General features: G+C 38.4%; 1 protein-coding gene across 1 annotated transcript in view; it reads left to right on the forward strand.

Annotated features, from left to right (window-relative positions):
• Positions 1-13,654, forward strand: part of PTDSS1 (phosphatidylserine synthase 1) — a 50,665-nt gene extending 37,011 nt beyond the window's left edge. The window contains exons 10-13 of the mRNA XM_024204755.2: positions 10,344-10,443; positions 10,813-10,881; positions 11,444-11,513; positions 13,090-13,654. Of these exons, the coding sequence (XP_024060523.1) occupies positions 10,344-10,443; positions 10,813-10,881; positions 11,444-11,513; positions 13,090-13,199 (349 nt within the window). The 3' untranslated portion in view covers positions 13,200-13,654. The remainder of the gene's footprint in view (positions 1-10,343; positions 10,444-10,812; positions 10,882-11,443; positions 11,514-13,089) is intronic.
• Positions 13,655-13,967: the final 313 nt, after the last annotated feature.

Below are 13,967 nucleotides of genomic sequence, written 5' to 3' on the forward strand. Positions count from 1 at the left end.
GTCCTAGCCTCTTTAATCTCTCCTCATATGGGACCCGTTCCAAACCCTTAATCATTTTAGTTGCCCTTTTCTGAACCTTTTCTAGTGCCAGTATATCTTTTTTGAGATGAGGAGACCACATCTGTACGCAGTATTCGAGATGAGGGCGTACCATCGATTTATATAAGGGCAATAATATATTCTCAGTCTTATTCTCTATCCCCTTTTTAATGATTCCTAACATCCTGTTTGCTTTTTTGACCACCTCTGCACACTGCGTGGACATTTTCAGAGAACTATCCACGATGACTCCAAGATCTTTTTCCTGACTTGTTGTAGCTACTAGGTATATCTACTAGGTATATCTGTTTGGCGAGGTGGAAGCATTTTTTGGTTTGGTCTTTGACTCAGGGAATTCAGCCAATGCTAGCATGTATTCAAGACATTTTGGATTACCTGTTGCATCTTAAGTCCTCAGGTCTCTCTCAGCTCATTGAGGGTCTACCTGGTGCGATCTCAGCACACTGCCATTAGGGTCCTCTGTTTGAGGTCCTAGCCACTTGCTCTCTGTCTCTTCTTTGCCAAAAGACAGCTTTTTTTATTGTCCTAACTTCTGTGAGATTTAGTGAGCTTGTAGGCCTTAATGGTGGACTCTCCCTATATTCAGTTTTTCAAAAACAAGGTGGTCTTGAGGCCACACCCTAAGTTCTTGTCTAAAGTGGGGCATCTAGATCAGAACCAAACTTTGGAAGAGCATTTCTGCTGTCATTATTTAAGCAGATTCTGAGCCCCACCTCCATCGTTTACTGCTTATGAGTCACCTGAGTAGAATACACCTTTTCAAACAGTTGAAGAAGAAAAAAAGTCACCTATCTGTTCTTCAATTGTTGTTCTTCTAGAAGTGGGTGCAGATGTGTATTCCACAACCCAGCCTCTGTCCCCTCTGCACTGAAGTCTCAACTATTGATGTTCAGTGCGATGGAGGAGGGTCGAGGCAGCACTGCCTTTTAAATAGCTATGAGAGGGGCTATGGGGCCAGAGGGCACAAGCACCACCCCAATGGGCAATGTAAAGCAAAATTCTCCGATTTCAGTGCAGTGGGCACGTGCACACCAAGTGGAATATATGTCTGTACCCATGTTTTGCAGAACGACAGTAGGTAGGTAACTGTTTTATTCCCATTGATCTTGGAGTAGTAGGGCAACACCTTTAGTACTAAAATTTCCTTATTTTTTGATTTACTGTTTCCTCACTTGTATACGCCGCTTCTTTAGACAATGCAGTTATCCCAAATGTTCTTTTCTACAATAGTTGAAGTTTAACATGTAAAAAGTAATACAAGTGATGGCAATGAAAGACATTAAGTAGAAAAAACATTTTTTTAAAAGTTATATCTCTTTAGAGTGTTATCCTGCTTTTTTCTTTCTTTCTTTCTTATTTTCATTTTTGAGATATGGAAAGGATTGTTTTAAAATGGACAGTTCTGGAAAGCAAAATGTCTGTAACTGCCTGGGTAAGATCCATATTGTAGGAGTCTGGCCTCTGACAATGTAGCAGCACAGCTGGCAAAAATCATAGAAACCTGTCCTCTAAAGGTGGGAGAGGATTACAGTCTGCAGAAAGCCTTTAAGGACTTGCTGTTTTCTCACTCGATCATAGAAACATTATAGAAGGTGAAGGGAACAAATCTGTCTTAAAACATCTGTCCTTTTTTTGAAAGGAATATTCTGTCCTCTTGAAGTTGCAGATATCAGTGCTGTTCATGTAAGCAAGGCTTGCTAGTGTAGATATTGTCCCATCAGGGCTGATACATGCTGAGGTATGCTTTTACTCCTGCTTCTTGCTTTTGGCAAATATAACCAACCTAGGTGAATCAGTTGGCACTGAGGTTTTAGGGGGACATCCATTTCACGCCCATTTGCTGAATCTCAAGAGATTCCATTATAACAACCAGTGAACATTCAGATTCAGTTGTCTGCTTTTGGAATGGCATACAGGCTGATGTGCTGTGTAGCCAATTCATTAATGGAGCTGGCAGTTAGCAAGATTAATGGTCTTTTTTAGGGCTGTCAAGCGATTAGATTGATCGCACTGTTAAACAATAATAGAATACAATTTATTGAAATATTTTTGGATGTTTTCTACATTTTTAAATATATTGATTTCAATTACAACACAGAATACAAAGTGTACAGTGCTCACTTTATATTTATTTTTGATTACAAATATTTGCACTGTAAAAAACAAAAGAAATGGTATATTTCAATTCACCTAATACAAGAACTTTATAATGAAAGTTGAACTTACAAATGTAGAATTATGTACAAAAAAATAACTGCGTTCAAAAATAAAACAATGTAAAACTTTAGAACCTACAAGTCCACTCAGTCCAACTTCAGCCAATCGCTCAGACAAACAAGTTTGGTTATAATTTGCAGGAGATAATGCTGCCCACATCTTGTTTACAGTGTCACCTGAAAGTGAGAACAAGCATTCGCATGGCACTGTTGTAGCCGGCATCGCAAGATATTTACGTGCCAGATACGCTAAATGTTCCTATGTCCCTTCATGCTTCAACCACCATTCCAGAGGACATGCGTCCATGCTGATGACAGGTTCTGCTCGATAATGATCCAAAACAGAGTGGACTGTTGCATGTTCATTTTCATCATCTGAGTCAGATGCCACCAGCAGAAGGTTGATTTTCATTTTTGGTGGTTCGGGTTCTGTAGTTTCCACATTAGAGTATTGCTCATTTAAGACATCTGAAAGCATTCTCCCCACCTCGTCCCTCTCAGATTTTCAAAGGCACTTCAGATTCTTAAACCTTGGGTCAAGTGCTGTAGCTATCCTTTGAAATCTCACATTGGTACCTTCTTTGCGTTTTGTCAAATCTGCTGTGAAAGTGTTCTTAAAATGAATTTGTGCTGGGTCATCATCCGAGACTGCTATAACATGAAATATATGGCAGAATGCGGGTAAAATAGAACAGGAGACATACAATTCTCCCCCAAGGAGTCCAGTCACAAATTTAATTAATGCATTATTTTTTTAACAAGCATCATCAGCATGGAAGCATGTCCTCTGGCCAAAGCATGAAGGGGCATGTAAATACCTTGCAATGCCAGCTTCAAAAGTGCCATGCGAATGCCTGTTCTCACTTTCAGGTGACGTAAATAAGAAGCAGTCAGCAGTATCTCCTGTAAATGTAAAGAAACTTGTTTGTCTTAGCAATTGGCTGAACAAGAAGTAGGACTGAGTAGACTTGTAGGCTCTAAAGTTTTATGTTGTTTTGTTTTTGAGTGCTATTATGTAACAAAAAAAAATCTACATTTGTAAGTTACACTTTCACCATAAAGAGATTGCACTATAGTACTTGTATGAGGTGAACTGAAAAATACTATTTCTTTTGTTTATTATTTTTACAGTGCAAATATTTGTAACCAAAAATAATATAAAGTGAGCACTGTACACTTTGTATTCTGTGTTGTAATAGAAATCAATATATTTAGAAAAACATCCAAAAATATTTAATAAATTTCAATTGATATTCTATTAACAGTGTGATTAATCGCGATTAATTTTTTTAATCGCAGTTAATTTTTTTGAGCTAATTGCATGAGTTAACGGCGATTAATCAACAGCTCTAGTATTTTTATGTAGCATAACATCAGCTTAATCTCTAGAAGACCAAATATAGATCTGACTATGGAATGTAATGAGTGCCAGGATGTATAGATCCAACATAATAGTAAGCAGCAGAGTAGAAAGTGTTACAGTTTCTAGAGTACTGGTTTGGAATGGAATTTCCAGACAGTAATTTATAATCCTGTATCAAACTCTGAAACTTCAGAAGATTCCCCAAATGAGTGTCACTTCCTATTTATTTGAGCACTACATTGTTTAGCACAGTACAAAACATTGGAAGAAATGATAAAAGAAAATCAAAATACAGTATACAGCATATTTCACACTGCAATTTAAGAAGTTCTAGAGCAGGGGTCCTCAACTTTTTTCTTTCTGAGGCCTTCCCAACATGCTATTAAAAAATCCATGGCCCACCTGTGCCACAACTGTTTTTCTGCATATCCAGTAGATTAAAAGCCAGGGCTAACGTTTGGGGGTAGCACACAGGGCAGTTGCCCGGGGCCCCGTGCCTCAGGCTTCGGCTTCAGCCAAGGGTGGTGGGGCTCAGGCTTCGGCTCTCTGCCCTTGGCCCCAGCGAGTCTAATGCTGACCCCTCTCTGGTTTATTTTGCTGGACCCCCCTGAAATCTTTCGTGGCCCCCGCAGGGGGGCTCCAGACCCCTGGTCAAGAGCCACTGTTCTAGAGAGCTGAATAAGTCACACACTCATCTGTCAGTCCCTTTGAACTTGGGTACTTTTGCTTACTAAAACACCATTTTGTTCTAGGCTTTTATGTTCCTTAATTTTGTGCAGTGCTTAGGTACCACAAATATATACATTTAATATTGCTGCCAATTCTTGTGATTTTATCAGAAGTCATAAGGTATTTGGTGTTTCTCTGATGGCCTCAGCTCCTAGAATCATGTGACTAAGTAAGAATCTTAGTTTTCATTTAAAAGGAAGTTTATAACCCTCATGAATGTGGAATAAAGCTGGAAAATGTGAACCCTAAAGGCTCAATCACAGGAAAGTAAATAAAAAAAAAACCTAAAAGCTGTTCGGTTTCTTTTAATCTTATTTATATAAAAAATTGGTATGCTTGTGGTTGGCAATCCTGTAAATTATATAAAATCTTAATATAGCTAGGTCTTTGGGGGTGGTTCACACTTTCAACTGTATGTGGATATTTTATATAACAAGCACTAGTAAAATAAAGATGTTAAACAAGAATCTGAACAAATGAACATCCCTTTTAAGCAATGAATTTCTAGCACCTGAAAGCTGGTGAGAGCATTAAGCGAAAGTCTTCACTGAAGAGCTATTATGTGTTCAGTGAAGGAACCTTTTTATTATAGTCATATATCTTCTTAAGGGTACTTAAGAGCAGTGCAGGCTTTAATTTAGGTTCTGAGGTTTTGGCTGCAGGTTTGAGAGATAGAGCTTCTTGATGCTAAATGTACAAGTTCAAGTTTTCTTTTTCTTGAGTGGGTCCTACATGTGAACAAATGTGGCCAAACAAGATAGGAAGATAAAAGGCAGCTTTTAGCTATATGTCATTGATTCTTATAAGATAGACTGACTTTCTTCTGTGCAGAGAAAGCTGTTTAATCTTTCACAAGATGGATTAGGTTTCTCTTCTTAAAGAATGGATCAAGAAGTGGCATGAATGTGCACACACTAATGGATCATCAGTGTACTTGTACATTTCAGACCAAAGGGAAAGGTGCCAAGAAACTCCTTACTGTTATGGAGTAGTTGGTAATGTTGTGCCTCTTGGAGATTGAATGTGAACAGTAGTCTGCTTGGCATCACTATTTCATTGAGTGAAGTGGAAGAATTTAGCAGGATATAGTCCATTACAGCAATACTTTATTAAAAGAATCGAAGTATTTGGACCAGTAAGGACTTGAATAATTGCTTTTAGGTAGAGACCAGGGGTGAAATTCTGGTCCCACTGAAGTGGAGGAGAGTTTACCAGTGACTTCAAGAGAGCCACAATTTAACTTCTGGTCCTTCTTAAATGTCTAATAGTTTCTTTTGTCCACAAAATTGATTTACCTGATGCAGACGGGGGTCTGTTTTTTGTTCTCTTTGGTCATTTGATTTTTTTTTTTTTAATTATTTTGAAGGGGAGTTGCCTTTAAAATTTAGTTTCAAGCACTGCTAGAACAGCTTCTGCATGCTTCTTAAAGGAAAATGTCTTGTGTTTTTATGTACTACTGACAAAAGATGAAAAAGTAAGAAGTACAGTATCCTATTTGCTATCCTTTCTCTATGTAGTTTTACTGTATCTTTTAATTAAGTAAATGTCTGTTTACATTCTTGATGTAAAACCTCTCCATCTCCATGGACTGTTGGAGATTTGAAGCTTTATGGGACCAGTGCAGACATTCCCCTATCAGAGGGAGAAAACCAAACATGCTCAGTAGCGGCCCTTCTCGCCAACTGAGGAGTGGTATTGGTGGATTCCTTTCATTGTTCTTTCTTGGGAGAAGAGTGAACACAGTGTCTGTTATAGACAGTATAGTCTTTGTACATGAATCCAAAAATGCACCCTACAGTTCATAGTTTGCTAGACTGTTCATTATTGCCTCAAAACCTGTGTTAACACACTTCAGTACAGTTGGGTTATCTAGCTCAGCATGGAAAGTCTAGTTCTTTCATTGCCATTTTAGGGCAGATTATGAAATTACAAGAGGGTAATGTTGCCTTGACAGAATTATGAAGACAAGTTGGGTAATTTCAGCTGGTATTGAATGCAGCTCCTCACCTATTTACCAGTACTTCCTGCAGGAAGCACATTACGCCTGCGCTGCAGAGATTCTACTGGCTTCCATTTCATGCAAGTCAGGGTGTTGGCATTGATCTATAAAGCTCTCTTTATTGTTTGTATTCTGTGTATCTCAGAAAGATCCTCTCCTCTTGGTTTTTAACCCAGAGGTTGTGATGACATGCTCAAGATGACAAGCTCTAGAAATAATCATTTGGGGGCTGGGAAGATGAAGTTCACAGTGGAAATTGCCCAGACTCTTTTGGTCTGATACAGGTTTTGACCTTCACAGCATGTTGCAAACCCTGTTCCTTTATTCTACGCTTTTTTCAGGGCTGATAAGGATGAGTAGATTCAGATTAGGTGAAACTTGACTTTTGTTTTGTATGGGGTTTTTAAAGACTGCATTGTGTGTACATCTGGAGTGTCAGGTTAGGTATGTTTTATAAATCAAAATGTATAAAGAAGCTGTGTGCATGGAAGGAAATTTAATAGTCTCAGTCATTGATATCTGGTTTGTAAAAAGATAATAGGGTGACTGACAATCAGCAAGAAAATGTGTTTTAAAGAAAATTTAAATTGAAGTTTCCTAGGTAAGAAGAGAGCTGTCTAATAAATAAATAAATTACTATGGAAGTGTTTAGACTGTAGTCAGATATACAAATCATAAAAAAAAATGTATTGCCAAAAAGGGACATATTTTAGGAAGTTTGTGCTTTTGTGCTTATAAATCTGAACATTCAGAATTAGGAGGAGCAGAAACGGTCTCTTTACCACTAACTGAATTTAACAGCCTCGTCTCTCCTTGAAAAAGCTTCATAACAAATTTTTAAATAAACTTCCAATCACCTTGGGCAGTCAGAAAAAAATCATCCTTAAAATAGAAAAAAAATGTAAATGATCATTTGAAAGCATATAGAAATTTCACTAAAATAAGGGGGATAATGCAGATAACATTTAAACAAAACCTGAGTGAAGTTCAGGAAGAACAGAATCTGAAAGGGAATCTTCAGAAGTTCTGTTTTCGTACTGTATAGTTTTTTATCACGTTCATCGCCCTACTTAGCCCAATCAAATTATTTTTCTCAATTGAATTGCTTAAAAGTGGCTGTATGTCATAAAAATGAAAAATGTGTGTTTCTCTCCCTGATCAACTACAGAAAGTTTTGACAAGAAAAAGAACTATTGCCCTTCTGCCTGAAGAGAAAATATCCTGATTGACAAGTCAAAGATTTACTGTGCATCTGAATAGACTTTGCAAGATCACGAATATTGTATATTTTGTCATAATTTTAAGGTGTCTTTATGACTCCAGATTACCTTCATGCTCCTTTTCTTACTGGTTACCTTCCAATTTGTGCTTAATATGGGTTTTCGAAAGATGGGATGAGTCAGATGGAGGGGCCCATGCGTTATTTAAAATGCGTTCTGAAAAACTTCAGAACACAGAATAGCGTTTCAAACTTCTAACCCAATTCTTTCTAATGCAAAAAGGGTATCCGCAGATGCCTATCGCTATGGAATGTAAGTGCTTCATGTGCACCAAGTCCTTCAACTTTTTCTGGTAGCTCTGATGTTCTCACAATTATTCTTCATAGAGTTCTATTTAACAATGAATTGATAAAGACTCCACTAACGGACTTCATACTTCGCTCTGGTCATGCATCCAGTCTCTTGTGAAATCTTCAACATTATCCACCCTCTTTTCTAAAGCATCAGTTTTAGATGAGTGAGGGTGATTCAAGGTCATGATTACAGAAAGTTTTGCATTAAGCAGGGTGTTTGATATCCTCTTCAGGGAGGTTTGAAGAGGGGATAGATGTGCTTTTTCTGCTGAGCAAACAGCATCTCAAATAGCTGCAACCAATGGAGATTGAGGTAGATGACCAGAACTAAGAGTCCTTCCTTTTTCATATCCTCTGCTTTAGGAATCTCCACTGTATGAGAACCTGAGACTCCTTTAGACTCCTTCTCATCTCTGTTGGTTTCTTTAGGAAGACCAGTAAACCAGTAGTTGCTCAGGCATCTATAAACTCTCCTCCCTCCCTCCTCCCCTCATGCACACACTCGTACTGTTGTGACATCATACAAAATCTCCCCTCACCCCCAACCATCACCTCACCGATATTCTGATAACATCTCTATGTAATCTTTCCAGTCCTTAGTGAGCATACTGTTATTGTAAGCCAATCAGTCTCATTTAATTTTTCATAGTTCTTTCTGGACACACTTCTGAGGAGAAAACTTATTTTTATTATTCTGAGAGAACCTCAGTTTCAACAAGTTAATAAGAAATTCTAAGGTACCAGTGCCTATCCAGCTGTCTCATGAGCTATAAATTGTATATACCCCTTATGGTAGTTTCTCACCAAGTTCCCATGAGCTTTTGAAGATTTAATTATAAACTGACTAAAATCGATGTCTTTGATAACTGGTGACCTATTTTAAATTGACACCTTTGTGAAGAATATTTTTTGGTATAAGAATGGCATCTGAAAAAGCTCTTGTTTCTGCAGCCTTTTAAAAGGATGTTTAATAATGTCTGATGCAATCAGTACTTGACCCTTTGTCTTATAGCAAAGTATTTGGGCTTATTGCTGTGCCTAAATTGGATTTGTGTTTATGAATGTACAATGTTCAGTATCACTTGGATCAAACAATATTTTACATGTGTAATCAGCTGCAAATTATATATGCAAATTTTTATAGAAGTCATCAAAAGAATAATTGCACTCCAAGATGCAAAATTAAATGTTGCATTGTTGTCCTACAATTTTCATATTCACCTACATGGTATCTTTCAGTAAAGAACAAACCAGAAAAACCTACCCTTTTTGAAGCCGTGTTTTCTGTCTGCAAATTTACTTTGCTTGCTGCTGTCTGAGCTGCCCTATCTTCTCTCACCTATGGCCTGATCCATGAATTAGTCATGTACGTCAGTGATATTGTGTCACCTGCTACTTAGCAAGTATGGAAGCTTTGTTTCCTGGGATGTTGTCAGATATGTCAGTTGTACCATAAATATAAGAGCCAGTCTCTTAATTTTATAAACTTGAAGGTTGTTTCTCTGTGTTTTCAAACTTACAGGACCAAATCATGTGGTATAAATGAGTGCAGCTCTCTTGACGGCAGTGGAACTGCACTGATTTACTGAGGATCTGGACCTTCATTTTTAATGTCTTTCATGTGTACTTGGGGCCAAAATTCTGGAATCTCTCCTTCTGCCAGGAAGGCATAGTCTCAGCTTTGTGTGGCCACTACTCATGTCCCAGTGCATATTAGCTAGGAGAGGGAACTGGCTGTCTGATAATAGGCAGGTCTACCCCTTCTTCTTGCTACCCTCCTTCTACACTTCCCATCTTACCGCTGGGTGGAGAATTTGAGGGAGGCACCACAACCTTCACATGTCTATCAAACCTATCTACTGGAGCAGCAGCCTGGGGACTCACCCAGAGTGAATGGTGGCTTAGGGGATTGGGAATGGCTTTTCACCTCTGGCTCCCCAGCTGAAACCATTCTAGGGTGGTAAAGTAACTACCATCTAATGGCTGTTTGGCTTCCGTGAAATGAGTTGGTGGTTCAGTCCAGCATGAAGTAGACTGGTGTCCACAGTACAGTTGCCTCATTGTTGACTGTCTCAACAGAGAACCTGTGGGTTGAGTGGACATAGAAATGGAATGATCATCTTATCCCTCCAGGTGAAGACAGAGGCGCATTAGCAGAGAGTGTGGGGAAGCTTTCACTGTCATTGAACCCTTTGTGCCCATATCATGGATAAGCAGAGAATTTCAGCCCTGAGGGCTGTCAGCCTAGCATTCTTCATGTTCTCTACACTAACACTGCTGCAAAAGAATGGCGTACTCATCCGAAATCTGGCTAAAGCTACTGCTTATTTAGAGCGGACAGAGTCCAGACTCTTTACCTCATCAGTGTTTATAACCTCACCTTTTTTCTTTCTCTACCCACAGAGTCATTGGTTTCCTTGAAGCTTTTGTGTGCATAAAGTTTGGTCAAGAGCTCTTCTCCAAAACACAAATATTGTATGTTGTGTTTTGGCTTCTTTGTGTGGTAAGTGAAACTTCTCGCTCATGAAACAGTGCCCAGCAATGCCTTGAGGCCTCGATCCTGCAAACCTTATGTACCTGAGTAGTGTGTACATATACAAGAACTCCTGCTGAATTCAGTAAGTAAGGACTTCTTAACCCAGTAAGAGTTGCAGATGTGAGCCCTAATACTCTGAAAATTGTTAATGGTACAATGAATTTGTAAATACTCTTTCTTTAATAAACAAATTGGATTTACTAATAATTCTCAGAAACAAAGGGTCAAACTCTCTCAAATGGAGTAGCTGCATTGACTCAGTGCAATTAAACCAGTAGAAATCTTGTCCCAAAGTTCTGTAAACATTTTTATGTTGTTTTTTCCACCCTTTTGTAGGCTGTTACGACTTTCCTGTGTTTATATGGAATGGTTTGGTATGCGGAGTACTCTGGCCACCGAGAAAAGGTACTTTGGTGGGGACTCAATTTTTATTTTAAGCCAAAATTAAACTGCAACACAGCCACATTGTTATACATTCTTGTAAAGAGAATTCTGACATAGGAATCAACGGTGTGAACCAGAGTCCTTTGAAGTGAGTTGGAAACGCTTCCATTGAAGTCAGTTGGCTTTGGAGTGGGCCCAAAGTGTGGTGTTGTCTTCAAGGAGCTCTGTAATCCTAGCTGTACGAAATAGGGCTAAAACTTTATCAAAGACTGGAATAATAAATAACGAATGTCTCCACTGTCTACGTGAAAAGACAAGAAGAATATGAAAAATATTGAGAAAAGCTTTGTTAAAAGACAGACCACCTCGGAGCTGTTGCTTTATTGCCATTTTACGGTCCTGTGTTGTATCAGCTATTTGTGCTTGATAATGAGATTGGGAAAGACCTTTACTTCCATTAGCATTTTTGTCAGAATTCTTGCTGCAGCTTTAATGCTACAAGTCCTAACCAAAAATGTAGTGGAAAGGAGAAGTGGAGATTGACTCAGCCTCCAAATGACGTGTGTCCTCCTTGTCTTTACAGACCTTGTCGGAAAGCGAGGACAGCACATACAGCCCAGATGCCTCATGGCTTCATTCTAAATTCACTAAAGGTACTGCTGCTTTGCATGCACGTTCTGAGTGTCGTATCAGTGGGAATACAGCTCAGTCCTAACAAATGTATCTTGAGAAACCTACAGTATAGGTTATTTGATCTACTTTCTGACCCGCGCAATTCAAGTGCATATAGAAATAAGCTGCAAAGCCACTTTTATTTTTCCCCACTGATTTTCTTTCCATTCATTAGAATGTGATTTAATTTTTAATGGAACAAATGGCTCCTCGGCCTGTTACTGTTCCATTCCTTCCTGACAGTGAATGTTTGAGATTGGAGAATTTCACAACTTTGTTGGGCAGGTTTTCTCGCTGAACATCCCCTGTATGGCTTCAAGTGAACAATGTGAGATGTGCTTTTATGCCTGCTTGTTAGTGAGCAGGCAGGAATGTGCCCAGGAGCTTATGTTCCTACTGACACTTACTAATGGCTTGACTACATGAACATTTAGTTCATGGCAAGTTGGGGTGCCAATCTACCCTGCACTAGCCTGCCACAGACTAGCTGTCCATGTGGACCCTACTGATGTGCGTTTTGTTTCAAAGAGAACTAGATCAAAGTATATTAGTTGATTAACGAGCTTAATGCAGTTCAGCAGGGTCCACACAGACAGTCAGTCAGCCACTTTTTATTGCAATGAAAGTCAAGTAGGCAGCCTGTTTTCTCCTTCTCACACTTTAGTGAGGACCTTCCTGTGGAAAAAGGACAAGATTAGCATCTGGAAACTACCATTCAGAGGTTACACTCCAGGTGTATTTACATCATTAAAACAATATTTTCTTTTCATTGTAACTTTCTAGAGTCCTGACACTTGAAGCACTTACACATGTTTTTCTTCAGTTGCATGCACAGATTTCCTAGGTTGCCTGTATTGATTTCTTTTTGGTTTGTTATTTAAAGAAGCATATTAGATTGATTTCTTTAAAAAAATACATCCATTAAAATAGATTTTTCAAGCATAGAAAAAGAAAATACTCTAATTGTTGGTCTAAAAACATTAACAGTGTCCCCTGACTTCATCAGAGTTATCTGCTCAATGGCAAATTTTCTGCTGAAGTGTGCAAGAGGTTAATGCCAGTGTATATTCATCATCATCAGACCTCTCCACCTGCACAGGCCCAATGTGTGTGACAAAGATGCAAAATGAGAGATACTAAGCAATTATTCATGCAGGAAACTTGGTGATGGGATTCATTCCATAATTCTCTTCAACCTCAGTTTCACGGTTCTTAATTTCTAATGTAAATAATTGTCAACAGTATGAGGGAGATGTCACTCATTTTAATCCACATTCAAATTTGCCATCAGTTTAAATGAGGGACACTTCAGCATCACATTTTAATTTGTTAAATTTTTGAAGTTGCCTGGAGAGAGGTTTTCTTGCAGAAGCTGACAGAATAAATGTTTTAATTTGGCCACTAGATGGAGTGCTAGTATCAAACAAATAGTTTCAGCCTGCAATAATTACAGTAGTTTAAACATTACATATCTAGGAAACCTTAAAAATTAAAACAGTGAAGAATTGCTTTCAACAGTCAGCTCCAAATCTTAAATGTATTTTGATTTCTTTGTAGGTACTGAAGATAGTCCACCAAAACATTCAGGCAACATTGAGAGCCATTCATCTAGAAGAAGGAATCGTCATTCCAAAACAAAAGTAACCAATGGAATTGGCAAGAAATAAGATCAGTCTCTAAAGATGTTCCAGAGTATGCCTAGATATGAGAAGGAAAACTGGACCTGGTTCTGAATTCCCTATTAGAAGGTTAATAAGAAAACAGGTGGAAGATGAGGGAAAATGTTTGCAGCAACCGAAGGGTCTAATACCTTTTAAAATGTAGCCATCAGTGTATTGCAGATCATTGTCTGTTGCCATGTGCCATTCACTGACTTAAATCTAATTTCTTCAGCACTTGGCATTCAGAAACAAGTAGTAGTATGTTGAAAGGAAAAATAGTTTGCTCTTGGCAGGTATGTGAAGGTGTATGTTCAGGTATCCCGATTTGCATTTTTAATATCTTTGTTAGTTGAGAACATTAACCCAAAGGCTAATGGACAATGACCAGACGTTTTGGGGTTTTTTGTTTGATTTGGGGGAGGGGAACACCATGGGATTGGTTGGTTGTTTTTGTGTCTTTGTTTTGATTAGTTTCTTTGTTTTGAAACATACGCAATCTTTGATTAAAAGCAGCTCTGTCCTTCATTCTCAATCAGATAACTAAACTTTTCCATACTAATGGTTCCTTTTATTTTAAGTATTTTTTAAAAATTCCATATTTTTATCCAATTGCTCATTTTTATTTAATGACACTCTCTCCACTCGGTGGCAGGATTTTACCAACTGGGGAATGTGTCCAGGTTTCTTATAAAGGTTGCAGAGTTAATTTCAAATGTTTCCTCGTTTCTGATTCTGTTCCCTATCCTGTTTGTTAAAGCCTAATTCCAATGCATA

The sequence above is a fragment of the Terrapene carolina genome, unplaced genomic scaffold (genome assembly GCF_002925995.2).
Source record: "Terrapene carolina triunguis isolate 2854851 unplaced genomic scaffold, T_m_triunguis-2.0 Scaffold58, whole genome shotgun sequence".
NCBI lineage: Eukaryota > Metazoa > Chordata > Testudines > Emydidae > Terrapene > Terrapene triunguis.